This window comes from Vanellus vanellus (assembly GCF_965231255.1).
Source record: "Vanellus vanellus genome assembly, chromosome: 2".
NCBI lineage: Eukaryota > Metazoa > Chordata > Aves > Charadriiformes > Charadriidae > Vanellus > Vanellus vanellus.
The window spans coordinates 10,032,695-10,050,882 of NC_138906.1; the positions used below are offsets into that span (position 1 = coordinate 10,032,695).

Genomic DNA, 18,188 nt, shown 5'->3' on the forward strand with positions numbered 1-18,188 from the left:
CATGTTGTGCTGTGAGATGTCGGTGCGTGATTTGGAATGAAGATCGTTCTCATTTGTCGTTCCTATTAGCAAATAGCTCTTCTTACTTGCAATTTCAGGTGAAGTGCGTATTAAGGGCCTTTATTCAGGATTGTCTTAATCAGGAATTGATTCTGATTAGAATAAGACTGAAGGGAAGGTGAATGACAATTGCATGTATTTTCATGTATCTGTGGATTTACTCTATAGTTTAATGTAAAAACAAGTCCAGCCAATGAGGAGAAAACTGGCAGTGGAGCTTGACTGTTAAAGGAACAGTGATCGAATTAGACTTATTTTTAAGTGTAATTTTAAGTGATTTGGGATGTAGCTCTGAGGTATAAGGAAAAGGTGATGATAACGTGGATGAATCTATAACCTAGAGAGCTTTTTTTGAAACTAGTCTTTGGAAAAAATACTATCTTACTGTTTTGAAATGGTTTCTATTCATACTAGTTTTTTGTGTTAATTTGTTGATAAAGAGACCAAGGATTGACTGTGTGGTGGAAAGTTAAACAGCAAAAAATACTTGTTTGCATATAAATACCTGCTTGCTTTTGAGATTATAGAGCAAATTTTTACAGATGCTACTGGTTTAAAAATGAAACTTTATTGCAGAGCTACCTCTCCTTACTTTAAAGTCTGAACATAGTTAAGAAAACACTTATAGAGGAATTAACATTTCAGTTGAAGTTACAAACGTAATTTCCATCCTGTCACATTTTGGTGACCTTTTGTGACAGATTGTCTCTATTGGAGGAGTGCATTCTTACTTGCTGATTAAAGATGTCATTTGAAACCATTTTATTACCAGCGATAGTGAAATTAATCTTGACACTTAGAGACACTAGAAAAATAATTGCTGATTCACTGCATTAACTGTGTGTGTGAGAACTGTACAGTCAAGATGAGAATAAGTGTGTGCTGGTAAAAAATATGTAAAAATATAGAATATTCTCATGAATGTAGCTGAAATCTTTCCTAAACATTTCTTTATCCAAGATAATGTAAGTAGTGGTTTTGAAAAGTTTAAAGAAGTAGTATTGTAGGACAAACATTAAATTGATTTCTATAGATACCGAGCTTGTCATCTTTGATAAGAAATACATAACTTCTTTCAGTGCAGCTAGTTGAAGTCTTCCCAGCATTGGAATTGTCACTATGCTCTGGATTTAGTTACCTGTTAAGTAATGTGAAGAAGAAGTGGTTTTGTTTGGCATCATGAAACTGAAGTATTCTCTCGGTGCCTAATTTAAAAAACAAGCCCTTACACTTACGCAGAGCCATTTGCAAGGTGATAACAAAATGTCCTACCACATCCGATAATCTTTGTTATGTCCTGCTTAGTTGGCTTATGTTCACTCTGATAACTAGTGGCTGAGATATCAGGCAAGACTAGGAAATTAAAATGAACGGTTTCACTGTTGTCCTGTCGCACCGTGTGCAGAAGCACATAGTGCAGTCAGGTTGCGGGTCTGGATGATGGGGAGAAACAAGTTAAAACAAAGGAGAACATTTTCTCTTGCTCTCAGCAAGATCTTGGATTGCATGTGTATGTAAAAAATGCATATGTATAGCTGTTCTGGAATGTGATTTATGTTGTAAATCTTTGCATTATCCAGGATAATAGGGATTCTGGGATTCTCACACCTGGGAATTTGAAATACCGTTCCTCTTGGGGAGCCACCCGAGGCAGGTGTAGCTGCAGACCCCCGTGCTCAGGGTTGGTGTAGGCAAGAGCTGGTGGCTGTGTGCCGCAGCAGCCTGCGCACACTGTCCAGGGGCCATGGCAGCATCCAGCCTGGCTCAGTGTGGATGGTCACGATGCACACAAGCTCTTAGCCGAGGAGAAGCAGTGCGCCTTTTCATGTGAATACCTGGATGTGCTTTGGAAGCCTCTAGGGAGGGAAAGATGATCTCTCACCTGTTTTCTAGTTAGCAGTCTGATCTTGCTTTCAGGGAAAAAAGGCACCATTTTCCTTGCTCCCCTCCCTGCAAAACCTCCTCTTCTTGATCTCTGTATGTGTGGCACAATGCTCTCAAATTCAATAAACAGCCCACCTAATAATGGAGCTGGCTGTATATTTTGCTGTGTGGTGACCAATAGCAATATAAAGCACTTGAGGTATTCATGACTTTAGTTCCCAGCATGAGTCTTCACTTGTGTAGCCTGTCTCAAAGGCTCTGAATCTGCAGTTTTGAGTGTAAGCAAAATTATTCACAGGTAGGATGCTGTTGCTTTCAGTGGCATGTTGTGGGGGAAGTATGCTTGATGTTAATGTAATCTTATATTCCTTATTTAAAAAAAAGTTATATTTTACTTCTGTGGTCATAAATGTGGTGTGAATGTGATGATGTGAAGCAATGATCCTTGCTTCAGTGAATTAATGGGTGGCTTTGTTTTGGTTGGGATATTTTTTCCAAGGTCAGTGTTACATGTATTTTCACTTTAAAACTGAATACATGGACTGTGCCTTTAAAGACACAGCCTTTAAAGTTTGAGAACTTTTGTGTAAAATGAGTAGGAAAACAATTTATTAGTCTGCATTTTAGGGAGTGACAAATACCTGCACACTGAAGATCATCAGGACTGACTTGGCCCTGGATGCTGTCATCCCTTCCCCAAGCTTAATCAGTGCAGCCCTCTGAAGTCATTTTGTATGGAGCAGCCCATTCTTTCTTCTAAAGTTGTTTCTGTTCAGTGTCCTTCAATGTGTGCTCAAGAGGCTGAGAGACTTGGACATAATCTTGCCTTGTAGGAAGCCTAGCTCTGTTCCCAGGTTCATTAAGAATTGTTTCCCTCGCATGTGGCTTCTAATCTGTTTAATAGGAAATAGCTTCTTATCTTGAATGAGTATCAGTGGTAGGTACTTGTTTTAATGACTGAACTTTGCTTTCCAAACTGCCTTGCTGAGTGCAGGGTTGTAGTGTGCAAGATGGCAGAAAAATTGCCCAGCTCGTCCTATTCTTGGGGAAAAAAAGAAAACTTTCCAACTAGCAGCATGCCCTGCAGGATTTGGATCCTCTCTGGTTAAAGGGAGGAGAGCTGCTGCTTTGCAATGTAATTTCTTCCCGTAAGTATATGGCAGCTGGTGATGTTTCTTTCTTGCAGACCAATTAAAAGCCCACATTAGCCCTTTCACACTTACAAGCCTGTGAGGAAACTGAACCTCCTGCAGGTGCTGATAGGAAGGAGGCTTGAAATCAGAGCTCTATTTTTCCCATTAAACCAGCTTTTTTCATCCCTGACAGCTAAGGATGGGTAAGGTAGTTGTTTTAGTCACATCTAATGCTTTTGCTTGCTTTGGACAAGAGTATCTTTGTCTTAGTTTTCCTCAGAAATCCATAATGTGCGCATTTAATACCATACTAAGACTTGAGGGAGTGTGATTCTTTGCCCCTTTCTAAGCACGCTATGTGATTTTCCTGATAAAGCCTGATTGTCTTGGGGTCTGCTGATCTCTCAAGGCAGGTGCTAGGGCAAAGGTAACATTTCATCAGAGTATCCTGTGTGGTTGTAAATGAAGGCTTTATGCCATTTAATTGTGGTGTCATAGAGGGAGAGAAGAGGATCAGAGGGGAGAGAAAAGGAGGCAGAGAAATTTGTCTCATCACCAACATGCAGAATTGAAATATGAAACTATATGACAAATTGTTGGCTTTTCGGAGTGTGTCATGTTTGCTGTGTTCTCAGTCAGCAAGTTCTGAACTCTTTTTTTTTTTTTTTTTTTTTTTTTTTTAATCAAAAAGCCCCTGCTTTCTGGATGTGCTGAATACCTCTGAAAAATGGGACATTCAAATTTACAGTCTTTGCAGCTCAGTCGTGCAGCTAGTTTTTATAGCCAAGTAAGAACAACTGCTGCACTGGGAATGCGTAGCACTCACCCTTTTCTGCCCTTCTGTCAATCCTCAACTTCAAAAGACTAATTGAGATTACTTATGAAGATGGTGGGTTTAGTAGCTTTGGCTGTTAGACTCACAAGAAATTTTAATAGTTTTCTAATTGCTTTAGTTATGTATTCTTGGTGGAGGATATGTAGACATGCGGAGACGTTGTAGTAGTGTCTCGGCTGCCAGATGCAAACTATTTTTATTCTGATCTTCAGATATTATAGCCACTATATGTAGTATTAACAAGTAAAAACACTTTTTCCTGAAAAGTGGTCTGTGTACTCAGTCTCCTTTAACATTAAGAGCAGACTTTTTGAATGGGAAACTGGAATTCTTGCACTAATTGCCTCTTATATGAAATCAAAATAGGTTTTTATTTGCCAGGAGTGTGTTTCTTGTAGAGTAGCTTAATTTTGCCCTATAAGAGGCAGAAGTTATTTTTAGAGGTAACAGGGGATCTGACTGGCACATGGCAAAATCCTCAGTTGCATGTTTGGGTTAGTTCATCCCCTTAAGTAACTGAAACCTGGTGAGTGGTACTGCTCATGGTGTGTTTCCTGAAGTTTGTTGTAGACTTTCTCTGTATTTCCAAGTAATTTGATTACTTGGGCTTGCTACTGCATGGTTTTCTCTTAATGTTATCAGCATTGTCCCAGGTTTCAAGCAAATTTGGCAGTCTTCATTGAGTAACATCTGTTCTCTGGTGTTTACCTGTAATGTGAGTTGGGTGGATGTTATCAGTAGCCATATATTTGACTTGACCTCAGCACAGATTTTGAAGTGTGTGTTTTCTTCAGTGGAATTATCACTTGTAAAGTACAGCAGGTTCTTGAACAACATACAGTAGAATAATATTAAGTAGTTACATACTGGAGAAATACTTCAGGGACCAGAAGGTCCTTCTTTGGAACAGGCCAATGTGCAAAAGAGTCTGGTGGATAAAAATCTCAACATATCCTTTACTGTAAAGTTTACTGGGTGTTTCATTGCCTGACATCTCTGCAGATAAGTGACAATGTTGTTTAAGATAACACAAATGTGAGAGGATCCACAGCCTCCTCTTACAGCATAAGACGAACTTCAATAGCATTTTAAAAAAAAAAAAAAAAAAAAAAAAACAAAAAAAAAACCCACAACCAAACCTTTTTGTTCATGCTTGTTTCATTTACCTGCCGTTTTTTGTCTGTGCAACAGATACAAGTATCTGTGTGCTTTTGCCTTTTAAAGATGTCTTTAATGAAATGGTAACATGCCACCTAAAGGAGATCAAAGTGGCTGCAAACGTTATGTTAGTTGCAGGGATGCTTCTATAGTTCTAGCAATGTTTTTTTTCATGATATTTTCCATCTTTTCAGCACAAAGCTAAAATATTTTTTCCCCATCTCTCTTAACAGAACTATCTGCAGAAGCCAAAGCAGCATTACTTGAATTTGAAGAGAGGGAAAGGCAACTTAAGCAGGGACGGTATGGCTCAAGGAGAGGAGGGCGAAGAGGAGGTTCGGTTATGTGCCACGGAATGGGAGAACAAAGGAGAGACAATAACGATAGGGGAAGAATGAAGGATCACAGGCCTGCACTGCTGCCAAACCAGCCATCAACAATGGTACCTTTTAATCCTTAGTATTCTTTGAACGTACTTTCAGGAAAATATGGCGAAGCGCATTCTAAATCGTGAATCTTTACGAAGGTGGAATATATATTCTTATGTGCTCCTTTTGCTCTTTCTGGGCACTGTTAGGCAAGATAGGTTTTGCATAACATGGTGATTTTGAAAGTATGTGCTTAATCCTGTTATCGGCCTCAACTCGAGGAATCTCAAGGCCTCCAAATGAAAAGTGGATTTCGACTCATACAACACAGTCAGGCTTACCTACTGCTTTGCATAAGGATGGAGGAAATAGTTAATTCCTCTGAGAAGTCCTCTACATGCAACATGAAAACATGTTCAGTCCCACGTTATTAATAGTAATTTAGTTTTAAAAAACAGATTTCTGTAAAATGTTTCTTGGTTTTTGTCAAACTAATATTTTTGCTGGTACTTCTAAAAAAAAAAAAAAAACCAATCTATTTGTATACCTGCCGTGCTACTATGGAGGCCAATAAAACCCTAGGAAGATAATCACCACTAGATAAATCAGTATGTTGGGATTTCAGATGAAATTTAGCTTTGTTACTCTTCCTTCTGCCCCATGCTTTGTATCACAAACTAAAAGATGTTGCTTTTTCCATCTGAAAAAAAAACAACAAACAAACAACACAGCAAGTGGTAGCCCACACTTATTGTTGACTGTTATAAAATGTACTGGTAGCTGAGACTGTAGAACAAAGCCTGTGTATGTCTTTGCAGGACAAGGTCATCTGTATTAAACAAAGGGGATTTTTTTCCAACAGCAGTAACTCTAGGTGGTGATCACTAGCAGGAGTTGGTGGATATCTCAGAGGCTGAGAGCCCGGCAGTAGGATATTTCGTGCTTTTAAAACAGCTAAGGTGGAATAATTTTTTTTCTGTATTGCTGCAGTCTTTGCTAGTTATTTTGATCTTAAATGTTGTAAACATACTGTGTTCATCAGAATATCTTCTTGTGCATACTTTGTAGCTGCTCTGCTTTGTGTTTATGGCTGCTGAAAAAATTGTGTCACATCTTTGTTACTAAAAGGTTGCCTATTTGGGATTCTTCTTGCACTACTGTTTGGAAATTACTGGACTAGGACTGATACCTAGTATCATTGAGCTCAGAAGCAGTTCAATGCTCTGTCTCTGAAGAGAAACATGATGATTTTTTTTTTTTTAGTATAACTGATTTTGGACATTTTTGTTTGCGAGTGTTGAGCAGCAAGAGACTTTCTTCTGTGTTACAAAAGATACCTTTGAAAGGTATCTTTAAAGTATTTTTTTTCTTCAAGCAATATGGATAGGTGGGCTATACTGATATGTTAATCAAGCTTAATTTGTATTTTGACTTTTGTTGCTACTATCAGGTCTGTTTTCTCAGAGAGGCTCTTCAAACAAAAGTTAGTGGATTTGTTTTGGTACTAGGACTCAGATCTCTAGTGATCATCAAATGTACCTTATTGCAGTTGATGACAGTTTCCAGTGACGTATGCAGAACCCTACGTATGAAACTAAACAGTTTCCCTGTTAGAAATAAGTGAATTAATGTCTGCATTCCCTGTGTGCTTCCTTGCTCTTTGCCATCCTCCTTCACGTGAATGTCCTTGATTGTTCCTTTGCTTCCCTGTGCTGATGGTTCTTGACAGTTCCAGTTGATGATATGGAAAGAACTTTTTCTGTTCATATTTGGCCTTAATTGTTCTCCAAAGGTGTCTTGGTTTTGTGGTGGTTTATATCAGGGTATTTTAACTTTAAAGCCTATTGACTTTATTCTTTTGTCTGACTTTAGACTCATTCACAGAGGTTAATTCCAACACACCAGCAACCTGCTAGGAGTCTGTTCCAGCAGCAGCAACAGCAGCAGCAACAACAGCAGCAGCAGCAACAACAACAGCAACAACAGCAGCAGCAGCAACAGTTACAATCTCTGCTTCCTTTACAGCATCAGCATCATTCTTCTCCTCCTCCAGGGCTACATATGCCCCCTCAGATAGAAACGCCTAGAATAATGATGACTCCACCTCCAGTGACACCTCAGCAACCGAAGAACATACACATAAATCCACATTTCAAGGGGACAGTAGTGACACCTGTACAAGGTGAGCTTTCTGAACACCTTCCCAGTCATGTGAACATGACATCTTATTCTTTGCCAGAGAAGCAACAATTTGTTTATCACTGCATGGGAATGCGCTTCAGGCTGATATTTTTTTCCTTAAACTTGAAACAAATGTTTTGCCTGAAGTCAGACTTAATGTTTTTGGATTGTGGCCAGCTGAAATAGTAAAGCCTTTTCGGCTTCTTTATCATCTTTGTTGCTCTACTGTAACGCCTGCAAAGAGCAGTGAAAATGAAAACTGAAAAGAGAATGTGCTTTTCAAAAGTAGCAAATGTCAGTTTTCAAAAGTAGGTAAGTACTGTAGTTTATAATTTCCCACATCATTTCGGCTTCAGCCAAGCATTCACAGAACGACCACCCACCTGTTTCAGTGAGAGTACACTGAGGTGCTCCTTGCACCGTAATTGCTCTGTGAAAGGTACCAGCTGCTCTCCTTACTTGACAAGATACATGCCCTCTCCTTCAGTGCCACATTTGTGATTGTTTGATTCGGAGCCTGCAAGTACATTTTTTCCCTGACTTAACACAAGCACTCTTTGGGCTATGCTTTTTAGGGCAGCTCTCAGCAGAGCTGTTAACATTACTACTTATTTGGGAATTGTTTAATTACTAAGCGGATAAAAAAAATAAGATACCTATATAGCTCTAACTTCTGATTCTGTTAGACAGTGTTGTTTCAAACAAATTTCTACTATTTTAAGTCTTCGAAGCTTCATAAATCTTATCAAAAACTCCTAAAACAGTTATGTGAGCCTCTGTCCATACCTGCTGCAGATACTGTTCACTTGGTGTTCAGCTGTGCCTTTTGTGGCATGTCTTTTAGTTGCTTGCATGTCATGTTTTCTCTATTCTTTTGTGTCCTGTTCTGAAAATTAATTTTGAGTTGTAAGTAGTAATTTTTGACTGAATGCATGTCCAAATTTGAGTATAATCAATTTACAAATACTGGATGACTGTATGTAGATGTACTATGAAATACTAATTCAGCCTGTGATACAGGTATTGAGTTTTTTCCCCTTAATGTTTATACCACAAATAACTATTTCAAGGATACTGAGGTGCTGCCAAAATTGATATGAACTAGTGAGCAGTTTATGGCGGCTCACTAGATTAATATGCCGTTTACCTTTTAAAAACTGTTTGGTCTCCTGGGAAAAATTGCATTATAATTCTCCTAAATAATCAATATGGGAATTGCTTCTTCATCTTTTCAAGAATAGCATTGGAATTTACAGCCAAAAGCAATTTAATCTTCTTAAAATGGTGTCTAAGAACATGCTGTGTATTATTTTTGAAACATACTTTAGAATGTATGGAAGATTTGACATCAGGGGAATGAATGCTTATTTGAGACTTCTTTGCTGTTTCAGCAAGTGTCCAAGGATTGAAAGGGCACAGAGTTTGAACTACTGTCTTTCATGAGTATTAAATTTATTTGCTTAAAATATATAAATATATCTCTCTATGCTACTGCCAGAGGCAGGATACTGAAATAGACACAAGTGCCCTGTTCAGTTGACGTTTCTCTCCATTTCCCACCTTGCGTGATTTTTCTCAGTGCCTCTCTGACCGTAATACCTGAGCTAATTTAGTCCTAGATCTGTCAAGAGCACCCTGTCATTTTTTTTCCAGGTGGCCATAGCTGTTTGATATCGACAGAAGTTCACTAGAAGCTAAGATGGGACTATTCAACTAATTTTTGCGTGTAACCTGATACAAAGTTTGCACACAGTCCATCGGTGCTGAAAGACTGGTGCAATTAATCTGCCCTGTCAGTCCCTGAACTAGTAAACCACAAGTACTTAAGAAAAGTGGATAGAAACCAGGCATGGACTTGAACTAAAAATAACTACTAATGCATTAGTTCTTGTGCCTCAGTTGCCACAGGGGGGAAAATGGGGATTTTAGAGGCATCTTGGCAAATCCCTGTGTTGGGAAATGCACCCAAATTCTCCCTTAAACGAGCTGCGTCTCTTAACATCTTTCCTTCTCTCAAGTGTAACACAGTAGTTGTCTACAAAGTCTGTTTAACTCTGTGGGAAACGTTTTTCTGTCTCTTCAGAAATGCTAAAAAAAAAAAAAAAAAAAAAAAAGGAGAAAAAGAACCTTACTAAAAGTAAGCAAATGTTTTCAGTGCTGCTTGAAATGCTTTATTTAACTTCTCTAGGCCTTTTGTTTAACTTTGAAACATTTGTATTTTTAACTACTTGGACTACTCAGGAAACAAAAAAAACTGCACTGGAAAATGGGAAATCTGTCATTACACTTTGTACCGGGGATTCAAATAAAGATTCAGTCCCCAGGGTGATCCAGAAGTAGTTGCATTACGCCATAATATTAAGTGAACATTTTGGGAAATATTTTTTGTGACTAGTCTTTTGAAATGCAGTTGTATGGCTGAATCATCCAGATTAATTCCCTTGAAATGTTAATTTTGGAAGTTATTTTTCAGGAAAAGGGTCTCCTAATTCTTGGCGTCTCTTTATGGAATAGCAGTCTTTCATCTGAGTTCAGCAGTTTTGTGATTACACAAACTGATCGCAGTTGCATATAGCATTACGGTGGCAAGGCCAGATTAAGTAGCTTTTGCTGGCTGTTAATTGCCATTGCCTGCCTCATTTTACCCTCCTATGAACAGTGATTTATACCAGACAGAGCCTGTCATGCCTGTGCTTATTGTGGGAATTTGGTGGTGAGACTGGGAGATACCTAGGAAATCTGGAGGGGTATGAAGTTGAAAAGGCAAATTAATCATGTATCCTTCTATTTGAAACATGAAATTATCGTTAGAGTCTCTGTCAGCTTTGTCTAAGAGACGTCGTTGGCTGAATAAGTATTCTAGTTTTCCTTCCTGCAACAAGAAGCAATTTAATTCTGGAAAATGCAGAATTAAATTATGTAAATTAACTAGGAGAACCCTAATTGCCCTGTTGCATGTTGCAGGGGAGGGAATGGTTGCTTAAAGTTAATTGTAGGAACTGTGACATTTGAGGGTAAACGTAGCAGGTTTTAATCATGGGTTCTTATTGCAACTGCCTTTGGAAAAAACAGCAAAACCTGTTAGGTAAAACAAATGGTGTTAAAAGGTGCTTCTTGTTTCAGTGCCCTTGCTGCCAGTTCCAGCCCAGCCAAGACCTGCTGTAGGACCCCAGAGATTTCCTGTGAGTAGCAGCTGTTTCTTCTTCTCTGATATGGATAAGCATACATTTGCAAGGAAATATTAATATAGCAAATAAAAGCTGTTCTAGTGAAATATAATTTTAAGGATTTGTAAATATTGACAATACACTCTGCAGTTGAAAATGTTTGTTAAAAGCTTAAGGTCAATGGATTTTTGAGAGTAGAATTAATTCTGTTTAACTGTAAAATTGTTGAACCAGTCTCTCCAGTGGGAGAGGCATGAATGCATCTTGTCTTAAGGAATATGGGCTTCATTTTATTACTTGACTCTTTCTGTATAAATAGAATCCTTATTTTATTTGATATAATAAAAGGCTATTTGAAATAATCTCTAAGCTTAAAAAGCAGTAATATATATTTATTGTGAAAATCAGCAATCATTTTTATCACTACTACTTCAGGCATTTAAATGTCCTCATGTTTTTTATATAAAATGGGAATGGCAGTGCGTGACCTTGCTTTCTCTTATGTTTCTAACTTCTAAAACAAACAAGGCATTTAGCTGCTTGACAAGGCTAATTTCACTTGATAATTTTTTTAAATTCTTTGAATGGAGAGAGTTCATGCTTGTACACCTTTTCTCATTGTTTCACAGTTGTCCTAAATTTTTATTTCAAGTGGTTTGCAGAGTATCAAAATAAGTAAAAGAAAAAATAGTTCATGCAATATCGCCTTAAATGTTTTCGAATAAAGACCCGTATATTATGTTTCCTAAATAGATTAAACACAAAAATTGTCCTCTGTTAATGTGTGCAGTGTTGAAAGAGGAAAGTAGATGTTTGTGAACATCTGTGTAGTATCACACAGTAAATTACTTGCATAGAGATCAGATGTATTTGAAAGAAACAGATTTCAGAAACCTGCTGTGACTTTTGATTGCTGTGTGCATACCTGGTTGGTTTTGACGCAGAATATTTTTTGTACAGGACATCTACCTAAGGAATTGTGATGTCCATATTTTGTACAGTAACGGAGTTTTTTAAATTGCCATGTTTCTTCTGTGAAGTATATAAAGGTTAAGCAGTAAACCTACAGTTTCCTTAAATAAATTCATGTTATATAATTTTTTCATCAACACTTTAACTGGAGATACATTTCTATTAAAAAATACTGTAATTTTCAGAGGAAATAGTTTTCTTCAGCAACCTTTATGTGGAGACTTATTAACATTTTAAAAAGTAATTTTAAGTGTCTTTATGAAGACAAGTATCTTGCATTTGTTTTCCTTTGACAGTAAGTTGCTTTGCCAATAAACACAATTTGTGATGAAAAAGAAATTGGAGGACAAGGTATACCTGTAAATGCATTGTAATTGACATCTTTGAAGTGTGTTTACATCAGTGTAGAAAAATTGGAAATTAATTTTTTTTAAATTGACTGTGAAATTAGATGTTAATTCTGTTCACTTTTGGTCTTGCAAGTTGAGAAGTACTGCAAACCTAACTGATCTTCTATGCAACAGTTTTTAAAAGGAAGTAACGTAGATTGAACATTTTTGGTAGAACTCTTGCTCCTTTTGCCTGAAGGAAAATACTTGACTGCTTGCTGCCTTTTTGTATAAGCAATGCATCAGCAAAGAGTCAGTGTGATTCTTTTTTCATAAAGGGGAGGAGGGCTAGCTTAACTAAGAGGATGCAGTACTGTGATTTGGTTGCCCTGCGTGGGTTGTTGTTTGGTTTTTTTTTTTTTTTTTTCTACTTCAGCTAGTAACCTGCTATATGACCCTGAGAAAGTTGCTTAATCTTTCCATGACTCACTGAGTTATAAAATGGTTATAATATGGACTTCCCTTATGAAGTGCTTTATAAATTTTGCATAGGTTATCACTCATACTAGGATTAGGAATTAAGTGTCACTGTGTACATATCTTGTTTGTTTTATTAAATGTAGTATGTTAGCTCTTGTGCTGAAGACAAATTTACTTTTTGACTTGAATGTTTTGTCTTGCAGAACTACCTTTTTTGCTCTGTTACATGTCAAATGCCTTTGTGCTATTATAATTCACTGGCTTGTTTATGTATAAATGTTGACTTATAGCAACATAGCAATGGTTAGACAACTTTGACAAGCCATTTGAAAAAGATCAAAGAAATATTCCAGACTATAGTTCATTCATCCTTTTCGTCATTGTAGAAGGACTCTCCGGATAGGTAATAACTTGAATTTGCCCTTGTTTTTAGGATTGCCTAATCAAAGGACAATAGTAAACTGATTTTTTTTCTGATTGCTTTGTTTCTAAAAAATTGTGGGGTTAGAATTAAGTATCTGTAGCCTGCTTTCCCCTTTAACTTTGAACTGGATGGTTTCTTTTGATTGAGTGTGGCAGAGATAGAAACATTAAAGGTAATGAAATTCTTGCAAGGGGGACACCTAAAAGGGACTAATGCCCTAACTGAAGGAAACATTGCCTCTGAGTTCCTATCTTATCTAGGAGAGAAACCACTTGGCACAAAGACCCCGTGTGTGCTCTGAACATGGGAAGAGCTTCAATCAGAGCTAATCAATTGCAAGTCATAAATCCATTGGAAACCAGGTGTTATTAATTTAGGGATAATGAAGTGACTTGTAACCATGTAACGGTTAATTCTTACAACCTTCTGCAGCAGGATGTAATTGGAGAGTTGAACAAAGTTGTAATGAGCATGTTAGCATATTGGTGTGAGTTCTACATTATAAGAAATAATGTAGTACTGAATCAGGGTAATGCTGATGAGGATTGAACCTGCTTGGAGTTGGGACTGATTAAATTCACTTAATCTTGAATCTAAGTTTTAATATTTCAGGGTAGGGCTCATTGTTCACTTACTTCTTACTTCGAGCTTGTCTCCTGAATTGTTTAGAGGGGAAGTACTAGAAAGGACATCGTGGTATGAATCTGTGTTCCCTACTCAGTATTATTTTAACATTTACAGTAATCTTGAATCAAGCAATGGAGTTGTCTGTCTCTTACTCTGTAAGCATTCAAGGTGGCTTAGTGTGAATGACGTTTGAGAGCTATATTCAACTGATTAGGACTGAATAAATGATGGATCTGAGGCATGTTTCAGCTGAGAAACGTGGTGAAATTGTGGTAACTGGAAGTTAAAGACGCAAGTTCTACGAAGGCTTCTATGCTTGTCTAAATTGCACAGCACTCTTCCGGTGGCTGTAATTGATAGTAATCCAGTCTTCAGGAATAGTTGATGCTAATATCTTTCCAGGTATTTGAATTAACCAGGAACCTTGAAAGTGCAAACTGCTTGTATTACTTTATGTAAGTGTGTAAAGAACAGATGAAGCTAACCTCTTTGGCAGAGTCCTTCTGAAGGTCTTGCGTTATCATCTGTGTTTGTTTAAAGCAGTTAAGGTGCCTTTTTCTGAGTTCCAGTCTCAGTGTCACAGTTGGAATTTCACAAATAACAGTCTACTTTGGGGACGGATCCATTTAAAGGAAGGTGACGGAAGATTTTATTCATAGACTAGTCGTATGGGTCTTCTGAACTTTCCACACATTTTCTGACCAAAGTATTAATTCTTGCAGATGCTCTAGTGCAGGTATGGAGCCTGTGATTTTTTTCTTGTTACACAAGAGGGACCATTGTGGTTTGTGTCCTCTGATATTTGTTATCTGGGCTAATTTCTCTTCCAACTCCTGCATCCTATGGAGAAGGATGGGGTAAAACAAGGGAAGAGGAAATTAAATAGAAAATGGAAGAGGTGTTTCTGAATGCTTCATATGGAGGCTGCTGCTAACTGACTATAATAGAGGCCGTTACTTAATAAGAGCTAAGTTGGTGGTCCAGATCGTTTTATCCCATACGTGAGTTCACCAGCCCATTCTGTGTCTGAAATATTGTAGTGTTTGCCTGGAGAAAAATGTATAAAGACTTGTTGCTTCAAACATCACTTATTGATGTATTGATGAAGTATTACTCATGTGTGGCACATGCGTGCGTTTTTTTTAAGAAGAGGTAGAAGTGGAACAAAAGTTGTCATGCCCAGTTTGGGATAGAGCATGGTAGAGAAGAAAGTGTTTTCACTGTCAACATTCTTCAGCCATAAATTGTGAGGTATCCCGAGCATCCACATTTGGGGCTGGAATGAGGCATTTGGAGTGAAGAGGAAGTTGGGGGGAACCTGCCTCACATTGCTCAAGGCAGAAGGAGAAGCTCCTCAGATCTGAGGCCATTCCCCTTCTGTCTCTGCCCTCAATCCTTCTCTGAATCCACTGCGGAGAGAGCAGAGCCTGTTAATGCAGCTGTATGCCTTTTGCCAGGAGAATTTTCAGGAAACTGGGATAAATTCCAATTTAGCTGCTGTCCTTAACCTGACACCCCGTGTGTGGTTGCGAGCTGGGCAGGTGTCCATCCCACAGACACATTTTACTAACTTGGGTCAACATGACTTTCAGAGCTGAAGTTAGGAGAAGTCTGAAGCGGCACTCGTGTCTGCCGGCCTGAGTTGTGCCAGGAAGGCTTTGATAGGATTTAATGCACAAAGCTTTTCTCTTTTCATTGGACACCTTAATGGACAGGGTGCCTTTCAGATAGCTGTCGAATTCGAGTCTGAAAGAGTTGAATTGTAGAACATAAATTATGCTTTATTCAGCATAAAAATATTACTCTAATAGAGTGACTTGTCCTCAGGCCCTTGTGAATATTCTACATTGTGTGTCTTTTCAGTTCCCAAGGGGTTTTGACACAATTTGTTTTTGGAACTTACCTTACAATTTCTTTTCAAAATCATCTTTATCCCAAAGAATACTTGCTTTTTATTTTTTTTTCCTTAAAATGCAAAACCTTAATAAAGTTTCTTTATACTCTCATTCAACATGCTTCCACTTCGTCTCCCAGACATCAGGTGTTGTCTTAAATGGATGCTGTGAAAGGCAATTAATTAGTTTTAATTCAGGTTTTTTTCACCATTTCTGAAAACTTCAATTTGGCAACTTCTGAGCTTTCAAGTGTTGTTTGTAATTCAGGCACTGTTTTTAAACACTTTTTTTATGCTTTAATCTGTGAGAAGATTTTAAACAGGTGCTTGATCATTGCTCAAAACAGAGGGTGCTGTCCTTCGTTGCCACTTGCTTGAAACGTTTCTTTTAGGGAAGCAATATATTAGTGCTGTACAAATTAATTATAAAAGGTACATTAGAATACAGTTTACTTTGTTTTCCCCAAAGTGGTCTTGGACTTGGATCAGCCTACAACACCATTTTGGCAAACTTGGGTCAGTTTAATGGCTATTACAGTGTACCTCAGTCTGTGGATGTGCCTTTATGGAAACACTTCTTGCAGTATGTATAAGCAGAAATTTGTGGTGCTTTTGAAAACAACTATTTGCAATAGTGTTTGTTTGCTGTGGGAAATGCAAAGGGGGAGTAATTTTTTTTCCTCTCATTTCAAATTCAGTTGTGAGTTGCTACATGCGAATAAGGGTTTTAGCAACTCCTAGTAAGGTCGTGGCTCACGTTCTGCGGTACACACAGTGAGGGCAATTTAAACAGTCCTATATCTGAGTACAGGCAATTGTTTTAAACTGATATTTAGGAAGAAATGGTATTTAGTAACTCCTACACGTTTGCAACAGTCTGTATGTAGGAGACAAACTGTTAATGGAAATAAAAAGCCACTTGTGAAAACGGTTCTACTTCCTCACAATTATCCTGCTTTAGCTATGGCTTTACTATAATGAGTAACAGTAAATGAAATTTTCACTCTATTACTGTGTCGCAGTGGCAGATCACAGGTAGTGTAGAAAGCGTTTTGTTTTCATTTAACAGGATACATGGTATCAGGTGGTGTTGATTGACATTTCTTGGATAGTGCTTTATACAGCATTTCATGCAAATCATGTTTGAATGAGACTGCTGCATCAAATTACATTTCTTTCAGATTATAGCCCTTGCAGATGTGAGACAGAGCTTGTTCAGCAGCTAGCAAAAAGCTTTCATTTTTAACACTTACTGTTTCACAACTTGACTGCAAAGCCCTATAATTACAGCACTTAAGATAGTGAAGGAATGATGGGCACTTTCTCTTATCCGATCTATAAGTAGTAGCAAGCAGATGCAGCATGAGATCCTCCAGCTGTCAAATATTGTCAGGCTGGCATAGAGGGAATGCAGTTTAAAATGCAGGTGACATAATACCCAACATCCTCCATTTGCTAGTGGGCTTCTGATTAATCACGATTACCATACATTATCATACCATCAAATTTAATCATATCAATGAATTCCCATCTGCAGGAGGAGCAGCAGCAGCTAAACATGATGGTAACAGCTATTAAATAAGAGAGAAGTAGATGGTTTCTAAATGCAGTAACCCTTTAACTTGTCATGCTAGCTCCAGTGTGCACGTGCTCTGTAGATATTAAAAGCAAACAGAAAACTTGTGCATTTATATTTCATAGTTATTGTCATGTGCCTTTAAGTGATTTCTGTTTACCACTGCCAAGGAAACTAGAGTTGTAGAATTGATTATTTTATGGGTTTTTTTCTGTGTTGCCGATACTAGATTTTCTTCAATCTCGGTTGTAGTTCCTGCTAAATGCAGAATTACAGAATGGCTGAGGTTGGCAGGGATCTCTGGAGGTCATCTGGTCCAACCCCCTTGCTCAAGCAGGGCCACCTAGAGCTGGTTGCCCAGGACCATGTCCAGATGGCTTTTGAATATCTCCAAGGATGGAGACTCCACAACCCGCCTTGGCCAACCTGTGCCACTGCTCTGTCACCCTCACAGTAAAAAAGTTTTTTATTTAGACATATTTTCTTATATATAAATGTGTAAATTGGTTTTGATAGAACTGTATGAATGAAATTTGAAGTTTTTTAAGCCGTGTAAGCAAAGCACAATTTTTTATCAAGGCAAAAAGGGAATAGTATTACACATACAGCTATGTAGCCATTAATGAGGCATTGTTAAAGAGATATTTCGCAGAAGACTCAAAGAAATCCAATTAAAATACAGAATTGATTTCCTACTACAATGCAATAAGAGTAATCTAGTGTTTAAACACTGAATGGAGAACTCAAATATATTTATTATAATATTCCAGAGTCCTAGATGATAGTATAGTTCTCTTAAGCTATCTTCACTGAGCTGAGAATATGTCCTTTTAAAAGATAATTCAGTACACTTGTATCATCACAATACCAAAAAGATAAATATATAAGCTGGTATTTATTTACCTTTTGCAACTTCAGTTCTTGCTAATTCTTTAGAATGTGAAAGGAAGAAAACACTTCATTTGTTATAAAAGAGTGTTGTACCACTGTTTATGATAAAATGAGGTAATTTAGAGGAATATTACGGGGTGACTGTCAGATACCCAAAAAGGAAAATATGTCCAGGCCTTCATACACGACACGTGAGTAGTACCTGCAGG

General features: G+C 37.8%; 1 protein-coding gene across 1 annotated transcript in view; it reads left to right on the forward strand.

The window, feature by feature from the left end:
• Window positions 1–18,188, forward strand: part of RBM33 (RNA binding motif protein 33) — a gene marked incomplete at its 3' end in the record, with an annotated part of 104,370 nt that overhangs the window by 32,529 nt on the left and 53,653 nt on the right. The window contains exons 8-10 of the mRNA XM_082479765.1: window positions 5,304–5,512; window positions 7,311–7,620; window positions 10,743–10,801. Coding sequence (XP_082335891.1) covers window positions 5,304–5,512; window positions 7,311–7,620; window positions 10,743–10,801 — 578 coding nt within the window. The remainder of the gene's footprint in view (window positions 1–5,303; window positions 5,513–7,310; window positions 7,621–10,742; window positions 10,802–18,188) is intronic.